Below are 17,218 nucleotides of genomic sequence, written 5' to 3'. Positions count from 1 at the left end.
TTAACATATGACTTTACAAGGTTGATATGGCAAATGTGTTGGCCAACAGTTTCCTGTTTATAAATCCAGGAGACACAGAGCAACATTAGCAGTCTTTAATCCGAACTATCGTCTGCAGTTATTCTGAACTGGTTTGAACAACGTGAAAAGGAAATTGTGTGGGTCAGTATGTAGAAGAAAAAAAGACTGTGAGGAAAGTGATAAACTAACATTTAAAATGGTATAGTGTCTAATCTAGCTATTTTATATGAAAGTCAAAGAGTTTGAAATTGGATAACAGGCTGAGATCCAATCACCTTTTTCATCCACTGTATATATCTTACAAGGTGCTAATGCCAGCTGTTTCAATGTATAAAGAAAAGGCTGTCTTTAAGACATTTGTAAAATTATTCCACTTTCCAAGTGCAAAGACAGAGGGGTTGATTTAGATACAGAGAGCTTTGGTAACTGAAAGGGTTAAGAGCTGCAAATGGATTTCACCTGTGATACCTACTCTCCCCTCTAATGACTTTACAGCTGCGTGACTATAATGATGTTCATAAAGTGGTAGGATTATGGTAAACTGCCCCTCTGTTAAACTATAACTACAGAATGAAACATGATGTAAACCATTTGGAGATTACCAAGAATGATAGGAACACTATTATTATCATTTGCTTAGTCAGAAATATTGATGAATGAAATGCTGTTCTTTAACATTTTAACGTTCACTTAATACAGATTCATGAAGAAATATTGCTGAAGTAAAAATTGCGCAGTGGTAAAGTTTGCAAATACAGTTTTGAAATTCAAAGAAATCATCTGGCTTTTAACTTCTTTTTGGCCCAGATTCAACAGCCTTTTAATGTTTAATTATTACACAAATATGGGAATATGAGGATGTGAAGTATAGTTTACATTTTATGATTAAATTTACAAATAGTGTTTCAAAGGCAGATACTGAAATTTGTGAATAACCTCCTTAAATATGACAATTTTAAGCCAAGAGAAGTTAAAAAATACATGAATGAATAAAAGTTAGAATTCTAACTGTATTTCCATTTCATTTCAACAATATTGGAGTTCATAATCAAGAATTCAGAGACAGATTGATGGATTTTAATAATTATTTTCTTGCTAAACCAATGTAATATACAATGTATTTGCAATCTAGTCATAACATCAAAGTTACACAGCTTACACAGCTACACAGCTTAATTTTCCTTCAAAAACCTTTTATAATGCCCTTGCGACATGGTAAATCTACCTCAGCAGCATCATGATGTTCAACACATACTAGAACTAAATCAGCTGTAATCAAAACATTGTGCTAGAGAGTGACTATTTCCACTCTTGATGCTAAGCCAAGCTAACAGCTGCTGGCTCCAGCTACATATTTACCATACAAACATCAGGCTGGTATCTATCTTCTCATCTAACTCTTGGTGAGAGAATTAATAAATGTATTTCCCAAAATGTCAAAAGCGGTCATCCTTATGTTTGAAAAGCGCACATTTCAAATATCTCAGTGACAAAATGCAGAAAGTCACGTAGCTGATCTTCTTGAAAAACTAATAATTCTACCTCTGATAAACTTCTGAAAACCTTGGTTATCCTTGTTTACATTATGTCCTAGGCTTTTATTTTCAAAGCGTTAGAAGTACAGTTAAATCATAGTCAAAAGTCAGTGTGACTGAGCTGGTGTTGTTTTCACCAGGTTTACAATCTCACTGTTAATGTATCACCTGTAACAGTGAATGGGAGGGGAGATGCTACCTATGGCTGAATATAAAAGTCCACCCTCCACCCTTGCCCTGTCTTAGTGTGGGGTTTCAGTACAGGCAAACAACATGGGGAAAGGTTTCTTCATTAGTAAAAGTGTTGGGGTAGTGGGTATCATCTTGGGCGCAGGGGCCCTGGCGACTATCATAGCTCTCTCCGTTGTTTACTCACAGGAAAAAGCTAAAAATAATCAAGTTTCACCAACGGATGGAGGAACAACATCTAAACCCCCTGTTACAACTGCCCCATCCAACGAACCTTGGGACAAGTATCGACTACCCAAGACCCTGGTGCCGCACCACTATAATGTCACCCTGTGGCCACGACTCACCCCAGATCCAACTGGACTCTTCATCTTTACTGGTAAGGCTTCGGCAGCATTTCTTTGAGAGGAGAAGGGGTGGAGATAGAGACTGATACAAGGTTAATATGCTACAGCTTTAAGAATATAAAAAGAAAAGACATGAAGAAACGAAGAACAGCACAACATACAAGAATTCACATTAAGCTTGACAGTCCAATCTTGATCTTAGAAAGAAGAGTTGACAGAACGATCTCAACTCAAGGTCCTTACTCTCTTGTTCTTGAGCATTTCTGTACAACATTTTGTCATCATTTGAGCCTCAAGTTTTATTTTGGTCTACTTGCTGCAGTACCTCATCGATATACTTTGCATAGTATTGCTGTCCTGTGAAAAACGTATTTCCAAAACATCAAGTTGTCCTGAAATTAAGAAAAACACCCATGTTTTAAACTTTGTGAGATTGTGTTTTTCAGATAATGTTAAGGTTTTTAAATGGTTAATTTAACTTACAAAGTTTCTCAACCTATAAAGAAAACGCTTTTCACTGGAAAGGTAGCTTCTGATAGCTTCTGATTTGATACATAAAGTACTTTATATAGTCAATGTCAGTAGTTCCAGAGCAGGAGGTCACATGTTTTTACTGCACAAAATCCTTTTTACTGAATAATTTTACTTCGTCTGGACTTAAAGCTTTGTGAGTGGACATTGCTTTGGAACCACTCATCAAGGCAACTCATACATACAAAGACAGTCAGAAGTTTTAGCAAATGGGTTGGGTTTGGTAAAGCTGAGGTTTCTTACTACTGCTCATGAAAATTAAAATTATTTCATGCTGTTTCAGGGGATTCCACTGTGGAGTTTGAGGTTGCTGAGGACACTGATCTGATTCTTATCCACTCCAATAAGCTGAACCACACCACCCTTGAGAATGGCCACTTGGCGAAGCTCACCTCCATCAGTAGTCGAGCCGAAGCTATCTCGATCAAGTCTACCCGGCTGCAGACTACAACTCAGTACCTGGTCATACAGCTGGATGGTAAACTTAAAAGGGGCCAGAGGTACCACCTCTACACTAAGTTTACTGGAGAGCTGGCTGATGACCTGGGAGGCTTCTACAGAAGTGAATACATGGAGAATGGAGTGAAAAAGTATGTGCATTTAGTTTTATTTAATATTACTTGAAACATAACAAGAGCAAAAGTGAGTCCTGAAAGGTTTGAAACCCACAGTAGCAACAAGAACTGTTCCAAATCAGTTTTCACTGAAGGAACTTGCTTCCTATTTTAAGGAACTTATCTATCTAACCTGTCTTGATGCTAGCTTTAGTCTAGCTTAAAAAACAACCTCAACAACTCCAAAACTATCATAACCACCTTTTTGAGACACCACATGCAGACACTCTGTTAAATAGTGCCAGTGTGGAAGTGGCTTCAGTACCGAGCTTAAACTGGTATAAAAACTGCAGTTTTGTTTTAACATTTCTATTTCTAAATGTGTATCTTGAAGAACAAGACACACTTTCTAAGTATGACACTTTGTGAAAGGTGGATTTTGAACTAAAGCTAGGCTAGCAGGTCCTGATAGTTCCAATCTTTGTGCCAATCTTGGCTAAAGAAACACTGCGCCTATTTATTAACACACAGATCAGATTGATATGAATTTTTATCATCTTGGTCTTGGTAAAACCTCATGCAAGTGTTGATGCAAATGTTGAGTTGTTTCTTTATACACAATGTTTAATTTGTCTGTTTCCTGTCAGGGTTGTTGCTACGACTCAGATGCAGCCAACAGATGCCAGGAAGGCTTTCCCCTGCTTTGACGAGCCAGCTATGAAAGCTATTTTCCATATCACACTGCTCCACGACCATGGAACTGTAGCCCTGTCCAATAGCGAGGAAAAAGGTTTGTTGCATTTCAATGATAATTGGACAGGATTATTTTCACAGTTTCAGACACAATCAACTGAATACATGAGGAAGAAAATGCTGGACTTTTTTGATAGTAAAATTAGTCACCCTGGGCAGCGATGGAAATATTGAAAATCAAATCGAAAATAGAAAATTTTCATAAAAACCATTCTCTCCTACAGAATCAAGCAATGTCACCATGGGCGACCAGCATGTGTTGAAGACGGTTTTTAAGCCAACTGAAAAAATGTCCACCTACCTGCTCGCGTTCATCGTCAGTGACTTTGCCTACATCAACAACACCATTGATGGAGTTTTGGTAATTGACCCCCCTCACCCACTCATTCATGAATTCAGGTTGTACTTACAGATAACGTAGCGGTATGGTTTCTGAAAAGGCGTCCTTTTTGATTCTACCTACACATGATATAGACCTTTGTTCACCTTTGTTCCATTTGCTATCAAGAACTGACAGGCTATTCAATTAATTTTGAGCTTAGTATGGTATACACTACGAGTTAAATAGTGGAAGCTTTGTTAATAATGACATGTTCACATTAACATCAGCAGGTTTGATAAATGTACCTGTTTACAAGGTACATAACTGACCCCCAAAAGTCAACAACCTGTTCGTTTCGGTTGATGAGCCGACGCTTCTCAACCCACGACTGCTTTTTGAAACCACGGCTTAAAGACAAGACTGCTAAATGTGTCACAATGATATCTAAACACATTCAGCAGCCTGTATTGGTTCAGCCAATTTTTCTTCAACTTTTACTTAATGGATTGTGATTGAAATTCTTGTGAGCAGAAGAAAACAGGATGATCAGGAGTTCAGATGTCTCACGCAGAAGTATTTATTGAAAGCTGATATGCTGGGGAGAAAGTGATGAGCAGTACATTGACACCAAGTGAACCATAGTAGTGCTACACCAAGGTATCACATGGTTGTAACATTTTACCACACCTTACTCCATATCAGGTTAAACTTTCTCCTCAACATTAATGTATGAAGATGCTATTAAACACCAAAATCCGCACTGTCACATGTTCTTACCTACTTAATATTACATGTGTCCTGTTCGTTACTCTACTTATAGCTTATCCTCAATAACAACTACATTTGGGCAAGACCTTAGACCATGGTTACCCTAGCAACGGGGGGAGAGAAGTGCATCTGGCTGTTCACTACCAGTCATAAACATGTCCAAACAGTAACCCATGGTATAACACAGCAAAGCGCAGTACGGCCTGTGCTCTGGGAACGCAGGTGAGGTTTAGGAAAACGAGATGAGACCACTGGAGTGAGAAACTCTCCTTCACATGGATCATATTGTCATATTTTTACCCCTCGCCTGGTTCTCCGTTTAAATTATTTGTGCACAGACAATTTCCCAACAGACAAACGAGGTAGTTCCAGGTGTTGCTGTGATACATCTGGAAAATAGACTGTATTTGTTGGACCCCCATAGTTAGTCTCTCTTAATTTAGTAACTTTTATGAGCTGCCATAATTATTACACTCAACAAAGTCTAGAGTTGAGTGTTTACTCATCGGCCATTTTCCAATAGTTTTTTCACCCCTAATTCCTTAGGTATCCACATCCCTTGCAATCAGCAGAGTCATTCACCACTGAAGTAAAACAAAATTGTCATTCTTGTACTCATCCAGGTGAGTTCATTGTAATTAATGAGTATGGTTTGGTTGGTGGCACACATATGAACGATGTGATACAAGTGCAAGTTAAGGCCACAAGGTGAAGGATTTGAACGTTTTTATCTCTGCTGCCATTGAGTGGCAGCATCTAAAATTACATTGTAGCAGAAAACACTGTACAAATTTAATATCCAAGATAATTTGGCTGAAGCAATACATATACAGCTGCATGATGTCATTATTCTATTAATTTTAATGTGATCAGAATAATTTTAAAGATGCTTTAAATTTAATAAAAATAACCTACACATACTTACATACTTAATAGCATGCAGTTATAAAGAGGTGAAATTCATTTAAAACACACAGGCTGCATGGTTTCTGATCATGATATTCATGCTAAGAGAAATGTGCATAATTACTCTGTGTGATATTTTTTATTGTGTGTGTTGTGTGTGTTTAGATCCGTATCTTTGCCCGGAAACCTGCTATAGATGCAGGGCAGGGAGCGTATGCCCTCAACACAACCGGACCCATCCTCAAGTTCTTTGAGAATTATTACAATTCCAGCTACCCTCTGCCCAAGTCTGGTAAGTCTGCCACACGTGAAGATAGGGCTGTAGGGCCACAGAAGTCTCACTCTGCGGGGTTACTCTATAAGATTAGAAGCGTTTGAAATCGTGAATCCCTACAGCAGAGGTGGAGGGTGAAACATGTCCCATGGTCAGGATGGCCATAGTTAAGAATAAGAATAAGACACAAGCTGAAAAATGCCTAACCAGTCTAACACAATGGACTACAACACCATTACACACTTTCTGCACGTGTAAAAGAAGCCAGATTTTCATATCCCCCTTTTTTGAATGTGTCTTTGTAAATGTATGCTATCAAATTTGTTTGTTTTCTTCTCCATGTGTATTAAGAACGTGCAGTACATCTCCCTAATTATACATTAATATAACCTGTAACCCTGTTGCACTCCCCTCAGTGGTCTGTACTTATTGCAGTCATGTTTATTGCCATCATTGTGTTGACTTAGTCATTGTCAGCCACTTTAATGAAACAGCTGTGTCAGGCTTTTTGAAAACAAGACTTATCTTTCTGTTTTGAATTTTTACGACCGGCCTCTGGAACAGGATCTGAGAAGATCTCACACACACAGGGATAAAGCTCATAACTTGATTGTTTTAAAGCCTTTTATGATATTACAATCCATCTTCATTCAGTATTTGTTGGCCAGCTTGTTCAGTACACTCTCTGATTTTTCAAAATTATTTTACAGCTCCCTCCAATCCCCAAATCCTTTATTCTTGGCAATCTTCTCTCCGTATCATGTTGTAACACTTGTGCAGTTAGAACTTAGATTTTGTCAACTTGTAATGAACCACAAATGATCTCTTTCCCAACCCAGATCAGATCGCTCTGCCAGACTTTAACGCTGGAGCCATGGAGAACTGGGGTCTGATCACATACAGAGAGACAGCACTGCTCTATGATGAAGAGTTCTCCTCCAACTCCAACAAAGAGAGGATTGCTACCATCATCGCTCACGAGCTGGCTCATATGGTTAGGTTTGAACACTGCAAACTCTAACACTTCAGCATAGTGGTCGCTATTATCGCTGCGGCTGAATATTTTTTGTAAAAAGTATTTTTTATTGTGAAGTAGGATCTTGATCAGACATGGCATCTGGATTAACATGTGTCCTCTTTCTTTTAACGTACACAGACATAGTTAAAAAACAGATACGTATCACAGACTATATCCAACAAAAAAAAATAGTCTTCACAACCCCAAAGCACAGAATGAACAACAAAACAAGAACAGAGTAACCCATCGCCCTCCATGCAAGAAAAGCACCATTATGAACTGAAAGGAGGAAATTAAGGATTTGAGAATATGGGTAGTAAGAAGGACAATTACATACATATGGTGTTATAAATGATTGAGTTAGAAGCTTAGTAGTACAGGTGATAAAATGACTGCAGCGGCAGTGAAAGGTAAACAGTCCTCCCTCTCCATCTCCAACCCGTCAGGTAGCACTGTCATATCAGTGATTCACGCTTCATGAATCAGTGTGAAAAATCATTAAAAACAGAAGAATATAATTATCTTATCAAATCTGGAATAATTCTGTGTGACTTTAGAAGAGAAGTCAAGAAGTCAAAAAGCATTCAAGTCAAGTTCTGTGACATGAAATCTCAAATAAGTCAAGTCTCATGTGCCGTCAAGTCAAAGCCATGTCGCTTATGTCTTATTTTTATTTATTTATTTTGACCTTTTCTCTGTGCTGTCCTTTTAGTGGTTTGGTAATCTGGTGACCCTGAGGTGGTGGAATGACCTGTGGCTGAATGAAGGCTTTGCCTCTTATGTGGAGTACCTGGGAGCAGATCATGCTGAACCTGCCTGGAACTTGGTAAGGATTTCCCACAGTGATCAAAACAGTTTAATGCGGGACGATGGTGACAGCGGTCACAGGAGCTTTTAGCGTGCTGTCTATTTTGTCTCCTCACAGAAAGAGCTCATCGTGCTCAATGATGTCCACAGGGTGTTTGCTGTCGATGCCCTGGCCTCCTCCCACCCTCTGTCCTCTAAAGAAGAGGATATCCAGAGACCAGCACAGATCAGCGAGCTGTTTGATGCCATCTCATACAGCAAGGTAACCTCACTCTGTCTCTCTCACACACACACAGTCGTGTTTCATCACTTCAAAGGACATTACACTGACTTACATCGATGTCCTGCAGACTTGCTCTAACCCTAACCATAATGACTAGTTGCCCTAACCTTAAACCAAGTTTTCTCCCTAAGCTTTGATGATTTATATTATGGGGACTTGCTTTTTGTCCTCAGAAGGAAATCCAGTCTCCACAATGTGACTGTGTAAACACATTTAAGTTCCCACACACACAGACACACAGTCAGGCCTGAACAGCAGGAAAACACAACTCCCATCTCCCATCATAAAATCAATCAACCCAGGTTATGGTTTCAATTTCTGTCCCACAAAAATGTGTTTGCTTTCTCTTTCGTGTATTTAATTTATTTATTTCATAAGCACAGATCAACTCAGCTGATTTAGAAAAAACATTTAAAATGTGTATGTTCATCCACAGGGAGCATCTGTTCTGAGGATGTTGTCGGATTTCCTGACTGAAGAAGTCTTCACGATGGGACTCAGGGTAAGGACCTCACAATATTTACCTGAAGAAAGTCAGGGTGGAGCAGCGGGTTTTGAAATGCCGTATGAACAGTATAGGTTTCAGCTGAGCAGTGTGGCAGCGAAAGAGTGAGCAGAGCACTGACAGCTTAAGAACACACATCACTTACATACAGGATGCACTGTACTGTGAATTAGCCATGTCAGTGCGGGTTGGACTGTCTCAACTAGAGTGCAGACTTTGCTTCCTTTACTTCATTTACTTTTCAGAGTTTGTTTTTTTTTTTGACTAGGAGGAAAAGTATTTGACTCATGTCGTGGTTTAGCACAACCCTCTCTTATCTCTCTGTTTTCTCTGCCCTCCTGCAGACCTACCTGGATGAATTTAAGTTTGGGAACGCAGTCTACACAGACCTGTGGAAGCATCTGCAAATGGCACGTTCTCTTCTACAGATGCTTTACGTTCAAGCATACAGCTAATGTTTTACTCCATCCAGTACACCCCAACTACTGTCTGCAGTCACATAACTTTTTCTCTTCTTTATCTGCTTCCACAGGCTGTTGATGCCAGTGGCACTAATCTACCGACCAATGTCAATAACATCATGAACACCTGGGTGCTGCAGATGGGCTTTCCTGTGGTTACCATAGATACCACCACCGGGAACCTATCCCAGAAACACTTCCTCTTGGATCCAGACTCTGAAGTCACAGTTCCATCTCCCTACAAGTGCGTACACTGGCTTTCTTTCATTCTCCCTCCCACTAGACCAATGAAATCATTCATTTTGTCTTCTTATCTTCTGATGCTACTTCTGCTTATACTAATATTACCACTCCTTTTATAGTAATACTGGTATCTACATTATATATTTGAGTATTATCACTAAAATAATGCTGCTAAGACCTTGTTTTTCATTAATATACAATTAATTTTTCAATTTAAAGGTCCCATATTTGAAACGTTGATCCATATGAAGATATATTATGGTTTTAAGAACCAAAAACCATCTCAATGTAGTTTTACATCTCCTCTCTCAGGCTTCTCTCTGGAGCTCTAACAACAGGTCAGTGAGCCAATCAGAAGAGAGGAGGCTCTGAGCCTCTCTTCTGATTGGCTGACTGTTTTCTGAGTGATCTAAGAAAAATATAGCAGATTTCAGGTAAACACTCAGAGAAACCAAATCCTGCAAGGTTGGATGGTGGTTCCAGGGGCTTGGGGCATGGCTGGTGACTGCTTTGTTGTGACATCACAAAGTGCCAGAAGTCCTTACGGCTTGTTTTAAGGCTCAGTTTCTGAATACAGGCTGTGTGCAGGCAGCATTAACATCAAACCTAGACCTGCTTTATAATCAAACAATGCATGGACATTTACCTTTATACTATATGGGACCTTTAATGACATAATGATACAACTGATAAACCGTCTGTTTCTACATCATAAAGGGAAAAATAGATAAAGAACAAAAATCAAACAGTATTTAGATTTAATATTACCCTTGTTTATCCTACAGCTATGAATGGATTGTTCCAATCACGTGGTGGAAGACTGGAGTACCCCAAACACCACTATGGCTGGAGACTAAACATGGTATGATACACAGACACCATTAACAACATAGTGATTTTGTGCTGACTTCTGTTTCTGACAGTTTAGTGAGTGGAGCTGAAACATTTGGGCAACATAATTTATCTACATACTCTTTGATTGCAAGTGTCAAAAGGACTTTTCAGGATTTTCCTGATCATCAATCAATTACAAGTCAAAATAAAACAATACAGTAGGACAAATATGAAACTCATAAAACTAAGCAGCAGGCAGAGAACAGAGTGTTGAAGATACAACCTATATAACTACATAACATGATAGAAAAATACCTTTACAGACCCCCTGCAATGAAAATCAAGTGTTTACCCTTGAGGTGTTTTTTTATATAATACAAGACATATGATGATAATCATCAACACCATGACTGATCCGTCTGCTAGTCTCTGGTTCTGGCCTCAACAGACTCCTCATCTGAGTCTGAGTCTGGGTCTGACTGAGGCTCAAACATGTGGCTGAGTCTCTCTGATGTTTCCTCCTCTAACCATCTTGATACTCTCTGCTGTTTCACCTGTCCACCTGGAGCAAGCAGGTGGTGGGCGGGGCACAAGGCCTGACCTAGAATCTCTCAATGAGGAAGTAAATGTAGATTTGCTTCCAGCCCCAGTTTTCCAAATTTTTTTCACTTTTTATCTGTGAAAACTATGTTAAACAAAAATATTAATCATAGCAAAGGATTTTTACAGAGTTTAAAACATGTTTGGAGAAGAACTTTAAGGCTCAGAGAAAATGAGAAAAAGCACTTGGGAGTGGAACACTGATTATTAATGACACCTTTCCTGTTGGAACAAATATGTTTTTGTGGTGCAAATCCAGGAAATAAATGAGGTTCAGTAATATACTCTGAAGCTTTTAGTCTAAAAGTGTAGATAATAATATAACGAGAAGCTCACATCATTAAGCTCACTGTGTGTTTTATTAAGATGATAAATCAGCCTTAGCACAATTTTGGAAAGAGGTCTCTTTTTCTGTCATTGCCAAAAAAGACAAGCCAGATGAGTGTTTTCTGATCTGGAGAACAATGTGTTTTGTCAATGCCTTCAAAAAGCATATGAGAGTAAAAAACATGTCTCTTCTGAATGACTGTTTTCTGCCACCTAAGGTCATGCTTTAGTAGGAACAAGACCTCAGTTAAGCTTAGAGAAAGATCAAGGTTTTTGAAACCATCATTCACTGTTAGTTAAATGATAGGATAAGAATAGGTCTCCTGTTTCAAAGTCACATGCTTTGTACACCTAACCACCCACTTGGACCTCCTCCCTAAAAGTGCACACAAAATGAATGCAAAACAAATTCTCGCTGTGCTTCTTTTGTTTTGTAGAAAACCACCTCAAGAAGACAAATAATAAGCAAACACTGACAATGAGTCAGAGTAAAATTAATTCAGTATCTTAGATTGTCTTGGTCTTGTGCAAGACAACTAACTAATGACACCACATCTCTGTCTTCTGTAGACACAAAATCTACAATGAATGTATCAGGGGATGACTGGGTGCTGGCCAACATCAACGTTGTGGGTTACTACAGAGTCAACTATGACCAAGGCAACTGGGAAAAACTGCTGAAGGCTCTGAACACCAATGAGAGGGTAAGACACAGCTGTCTGATGCATGGTGATATTACCTACAACATAGAGTAATGCATGGCTTTTGCCTTCCTATGAGCATGTGTCTTGATCTGAGTTGTTTCAGTAGTAGTGACAGAGATATTGCTCTTGTTTTTCAAGCCTATTCCGATAATCAACAGAGCTCAGTTGGTGGATGATGCCTTCAACCTGGCCAGGTGAGTCCTGCTAATATGATATCATGTATAGATGATGGCATTAATGAAGAGAACAATCTGGATTACAGGGATGCAGAAAAAAGTGACTTGTAACTTGTTTGTTACCTTCAGTAAAGCTACAACACATTATCAAAGGCAGAAACGTCCTCTTTAGTAATGATAATAATATTGATATCAGTTAAGTATTACTATTAAACAGCACTGCTAGCATGACACAGATCATGTCAGGTGTTTGGACTCATTACTTTCGGTAAATCCACAAAGGTACACAACTATTTTGGTGGTGTGTTACGGGGTAAAACTAAATTATCATTAAATTATCATTAAATGATTGATCAAGGAGTTGAAGAACCCATTCAGATATCCCATTCATTTTCCCAATCTTGTAACCCCACAGAGCGAAGATCATCCCAACAGTGCTGGCCCTCAACACAACCTTGTATCTGAACAAAGAGACAGCGTATTTGCCCTGGGAGTCAGCCCTGAACAACCTGGACTTCTTCTACCTCATGTTCGACCGCACCGAGGTTTACGGTCCCATGCAGGTACGTTTCCCTTCAGCCAAACATAACAGCATAAAAATCTAAAGAGCCAAAACACTAATGAGTTACTTTAATTACCCTAATCTTTAGGAAAATGTCCTATTTCCTTAACTCTGTCCTCCTTGTTTTTAGGATTATCTGAGGAAACAGGTCACCCCTCTGTTTAACTACTACAAGAGACTGACTGCCGACTGGAGCAGAGTACCTCATGGACACATGGACCAGTGAGTAAAGAGAATTACATGGGAATCTACTGCTCTGAAGCTCATACTTTTTAAGCAATGACAAAATAAGAAAGTTAAACAATGAAAAACAGTGTTACATTTTATATACAGTTCAACTGTTTTAACAATTTGTTCAAACACAAAGTCCAACAGCAGTATGGGTAAATTTTTGTTTCAAAGAAATCTGAGCATAGCATTAATCACTTAAGTAAAACCTGATTAAAACCATGACTACATGATTAATAGAACTTGGTCCCATATACTCAGTGCATCTTCAGATTAAGATAATCTCTGACCCACTATAAATCTGCTAAGGCTATGTCCACACTACTATGTCTTAATTTTAATTAAAACGCATCCTTTTTGTTACGTTTACACCTGGTGTCCACACCACTCTGGCATTTTCAAGCACCTACAATTGAGACTTTTGGAAACACTACTGGCCCCGCTTCAGTTAGAAAACTCCATGGTTGTGTTGTCGTCTGGACAGATTAAAACTGAGACCTTTGGAAATGATGATGCTGTCAACCACAGTCGCTCCCTGATTGGGTCTGATCAGCCTCGACTATCAGCAGTGAAAGCAACATGCGATTTATAAGCGTTACTGACCTTGTTTTCTTTGCTAGCAGCTGTGAATATAAATTCTGCATTTTGATTCCACAGTTGTCTTTGCTGTTCATTGTATTTTCTGCAACTGATCAAATGCGGAGTAGAGATTCTTCCTGTTTACTCGTGCCCAGTGTGCGTGAATGGTCATGTATGTATGTGTTTTCAGGTGTGTTTGTATGGACAGACACAGTTTCGTTCTAAAACTCTGTTTTAAAATGAATACGTATTAGAGTGGACATAGCCTAACAGCCCACCCTTCAGGAACCCGCCTAACCCTTCCATTGTGTAAGGAAATGTACACAGTGTTGCTAATTACCTGAAAGAGGTACAATGCTTAACTTTGAAAGCACTTTGCCAGTTATTTCTCCTTTCAAAGATTATATTAAAGGAGCTATTTGTAAATTTCGCTATTGCTACGTAGCTAATGTTAGCATTAACAGCTGTTTAATTACCAGTCTAGAAGAAATGTTGTGAGTTCAGCATCAAACTTCATTCCTTTACTTGCCAAGAGCTGTCTCTAGAGGTGGAAAGCAACCCTCTTGTTTTGCTTATATTTCTATCATGTCTTTTCTTCTGCTGAAGTTAGCATGCTAACAAGCTAGCCCCTGTCCATCTTGTCATTTTCCGATAGCGAGTCACTGTAGCCTCCTATCTGTCCTGAAGACGTAGCTGCTCAGGACATATCATAACCTCTTGTCTTGTGAACGCAACCAGGGGGCCAGAGCTCTTGTCAAGTGACAATCAGCACCACCCACTCCCGACAAGAAACCATGTTTGGCTGCAGAGAAAAGTTACAAATCTTTAAATGTTTCATCAGAATGTCTGAAATTTCAGTTCTCCCTGCTACATTAAATCAAATTTATTTCCAATCTTGTTAGCATTACTTGTAAGAGCTCTGGTTTGACCAACAACCACATTATAGCTGTAGATATATTTTATGCACTTGCTAGCTAGCTGAGGCTGGCATTACCACTGCTTTAAGTGCTCAATTATCTAGAAAAGCCATAACTAGCCTCATTGAGGTGACCACATTTTACAGCCTAATTTTCACTATCGCTGTCAAGCACACAATCCAGTCCATTATTGTTATGTATGGTGCCTTTTACCAGCCCAGCATACAAAAAATGTTGAGCATTGTTGCTGGGAAACGTGAACCTAACTGTGCAGAGGCCGAATCAAACATCTGCTGTACAGATTATAAAACCATATTTAAGAACAAGCCTCTTATAATAAAGACCAGCCAACTGTTGCTCCTTATAGAGCGCTGCACAATCACCCAGTTTGACTTACTCCTCCTTCCTTTGTTCCCACCCACATTCTCTTCTCTCCACAATTCAAGTTTTCTTCCTAAGCTGTTAATACCCCCCATCCCATGTCTCCTTCTTTCAGGTATAATGAGGTGAATGCCATTAGCCTGGCTTGCAGGACAGGCCTTGAGGAATGCCAAAATCTGACCAAGACATGGTTCAAGCACTGGATGGACACAAACATTAACCTGTGAGTGTACACATCATCCCAATATGGAATTTAATTCCTATCCTCTATTTGATTTACTCTCTTCTGTAACCATCTGGATTATGTATGGCGTACTGAACTTTAAAGCTGTCGTCTTTCTTCAGGATCCACCCCAACCTTCGTTCGACTGTGTACTGTAGTGCCATTGCAGCAGGCGGCGCTCCAGAGTGGGAGTTTGCCTGGTCACACTTTAAGAATGCAACCATTGCAAGTGAAGCTGACAAACTCCGCTATGCCCTGTCCTGCACGAAGCAACCCTGGCTGCTCAACAGGTCTGCTCACAGACAGCCTTGTAAATGCAGTCGTACAGTATACTACAGTGTATAACTGCTCATATGTATACTCTACCTGCTGCTCTGCGTTTACCCTCTCAGGTACCTGGAGTACACTCTGGATCCAAACGAGGTCCGAAAGCAGGATGCCACTTCCACCATTGTCTACATTGCTAACAATGTGATTGGTCAGTCTCTGGCGTGGGATTTTGTCAGAGCTCGATGGTCGTACATTTTCACTCAGTGAGTACAACACAATACTTTTGAACGTCACTGCATCATTGAAACATGAGAGAAGTCGCCAAATGTGTTGTCTATAACTATAAAGTTTTTCAAAATGAACCAAGTCTGCTCAGCATTATAATTTGTCCTCAGCATGACCATTTAAAAGCTGCTGAAATTAGCTTCAAAGTTCTGAGTAAAAGGTTGTTATGGATGCAGATATATGGTGTGTTAGGTAAAAAAACTCTGAGCTGAAGCGGGGTTACATATTAAAAGATCCATTGTTACATAACCATATGATAGAAGATTTTTACAGTTTTACAGTCAGGTTTATAATCAGTGACAGCTTCATTTGACCCAGCATGCCAAGTGTAATTCAGACTGTGTCAGATAACCTTTGGTCTTGACTCCTCATAAACTGACGCATAAACATAAGCTATTCCTTTATTTTTTTTTAATCTCCGACAGAATATAGATATATTTGTTTTATTCATGTTCCTTAATCTAAATGTAATACCTAATCCTAGCAACAAAAAAAAATGCTGTACACGTGTATAAAAAAAGTGTCTATTTTTTCCACATTTTATACTTTTTTTCTTTTAGAGTCTGCTTCTTTTAGAAGTTAGACCTTCAAGTTAACACATGACAATGTCAAGAGGAAAACCAGTTTCAAGCCAGAGCTGTTGGTTAATTCATTTTTCATTTGGTCCTTAATGAAGCTCTGAAGGCAAAATCTCATAAAAGTTGTCTTTACCTGCAGGTGATGTCCTGTGTTTATTGTCTTTATAATTTTTTTCCCACCTCAACCTCAACTGGTTCCCAGACATACCCTTAATGATGTAGACAGATGCAGTAAACAGCATTTCCTCTTATTCTATATGTAACCCACTGCTCTCCTCTCGAGGCTTGTTAGAATGATAGGAATCAGAAAGAACTGAATTACTGTAGGAGTGCTTAATGTGTCTCACACAGAAAAGAAATAGTGAAAGGATCTATAACATTCAGAAAACCCATGTAATTAATGACACCGGTGGCCATTAAGTGAACTGTAGTCAGCATCCTGTTGCTAAGCACGAGCTCGCACTCTGTTGGTAGGCTGTTGGTGGTCCTTTACATAGAAATCAGTCCACAGTTATTTTCTGTTAAATTTACATGTATGCCATTTACACATTGGCATACATGTATACTCCAGTCAATCTTGAAATATGATAAGGCAAAAGATGTATATATTGCATTTACAGTAAATGGTAAACATAAATATAAGCCTTTATTGGAATTGCTATCTCCTTGATTTACTGTTTCTTATAGATATGTAGTGCATTTAACATCTGACAATCTAAATCTCATTTAACAGAAGGTAATTTCTTAAGTAATTAAACAGTTTGCATAGAAAAGGCCCTGATTATTTATTATGTCTTGGTTGTGTTTTCACTCACAGGTATGGTGGTGGATCGTTCTCCTTCTCCAACCTTGTCAATGGAGTCACCGAGCGCTTCTCCACTGAATTTGAGCTTCAGCAGGTTAGATATTCCACATGTTTGTCCACAGTGAGAATTTTATATTATATGACGTATCCCTAGTTTTTATTAAACAACACAAATTTGTTTCTACCTTTAGGAATTCTCATGTTTTAAGAGCGAGTCCTAAGTTGTTAGAAG

General features: G+C 39.0%; 1 protein-coding gene across 1 annotated transcript in view; it reads left to right on the top strand.

Annotated features, from left to right (window-relative positions):
- Positions 1-1,815: 1,815 nt before the first annotated feature.
- Positions 1,816-17,218, top strand: part of LOC111229833 (aminopeptidase N-like) — a 24,418-nt gene continuing 9,015 nt past the window's right edge. The window contains exons 1-20 of the mRNA XM_022756307.1: positions 1,816-2,124; positions 2,907-3,213; positions 3,825-3,967; positions 4,155-4,291; positions 6,092-6,218; positions 7,040-7,194; positions 7,931-8,044; positions 8,144-8,287; positions 8,745-8,810; positions 9,158-9,223; positions 9,346-9,518; positions 10,303-10,379; positions 11,849-11,982; positions 12,121-12,176; positions 12,574-12,721; positions 12,851-12,942; positions 14,941-15,048; positions 15,171-15,338; positions 15,441-15,581; positions 16,999-17,080. Of these exons, the coding sequence (XP_022612028.1) occupies positions 1,830-2,124; positions 2,907-3,213; positions 3,825-3,967; positions 4,155-4,291; positions 6,092-6,218; positions 7,040-7,194; positions 7,931-8,044; positions 8,144-8,287; positions 8,745-8,810; positions 9,158-9,223; positions 9,346-9,518; positions 10,303-10,379; positions 11,849-11,982; positions 12,121-12,176; positions 12,574-12,721; positions 12,851-12,942; positions 14,941-15,048; positions 15,171-15,338; positions 15,441-15,581; positions 16,999-17,080 (2,733 nt within the window). The 5' untranslated portion in view covers positions 1,816-1,829. The remainder of the gene's footprint in view (positions 2,125-2,906; positions 3,214-3,824; positions 3,968-4,154; positions 4,292-6,091; positions 6,219-7,039; positions 7,195-7,930; positions 8,045-8,143; positions 8,288-8,744; positions 8,811-9,157; positions 9,224-9,345; positions 9,519-10,302; positions 10,380-11,848; positions 11,983-12,120; positions 12,177-12,573; positions 12,722-12,850; positions 12,943-14,940; positions 15,049-15,170; positions 15,339-15,440; positions 15,582-16,998; positions 17,081-17,218) is intronic.

The sequence above is a fragment of the Seriola dumerili genome, unplaced genomic scaffold (genome assembly GCF_002260705.1).
Source record: "Seriola dumerili isolate Sdu_G_001 unplaced genomic scaffold, Sdu_1.0 BDQW01000242.1, whole genome shotgun sequence".
NCBI classification, from domain to species: domain Eukaryota; kingdom Metazoa; phylum Chordata; class Actinopteri; order Carangiformes; family Carangidae; genus Seriola; species Seriola dumerili.
The sequence above is the reverse complement of the archived record's forward strand: the minus strand, read 5'-3'. Positions and strand labels throughout refer to the sequence as shown.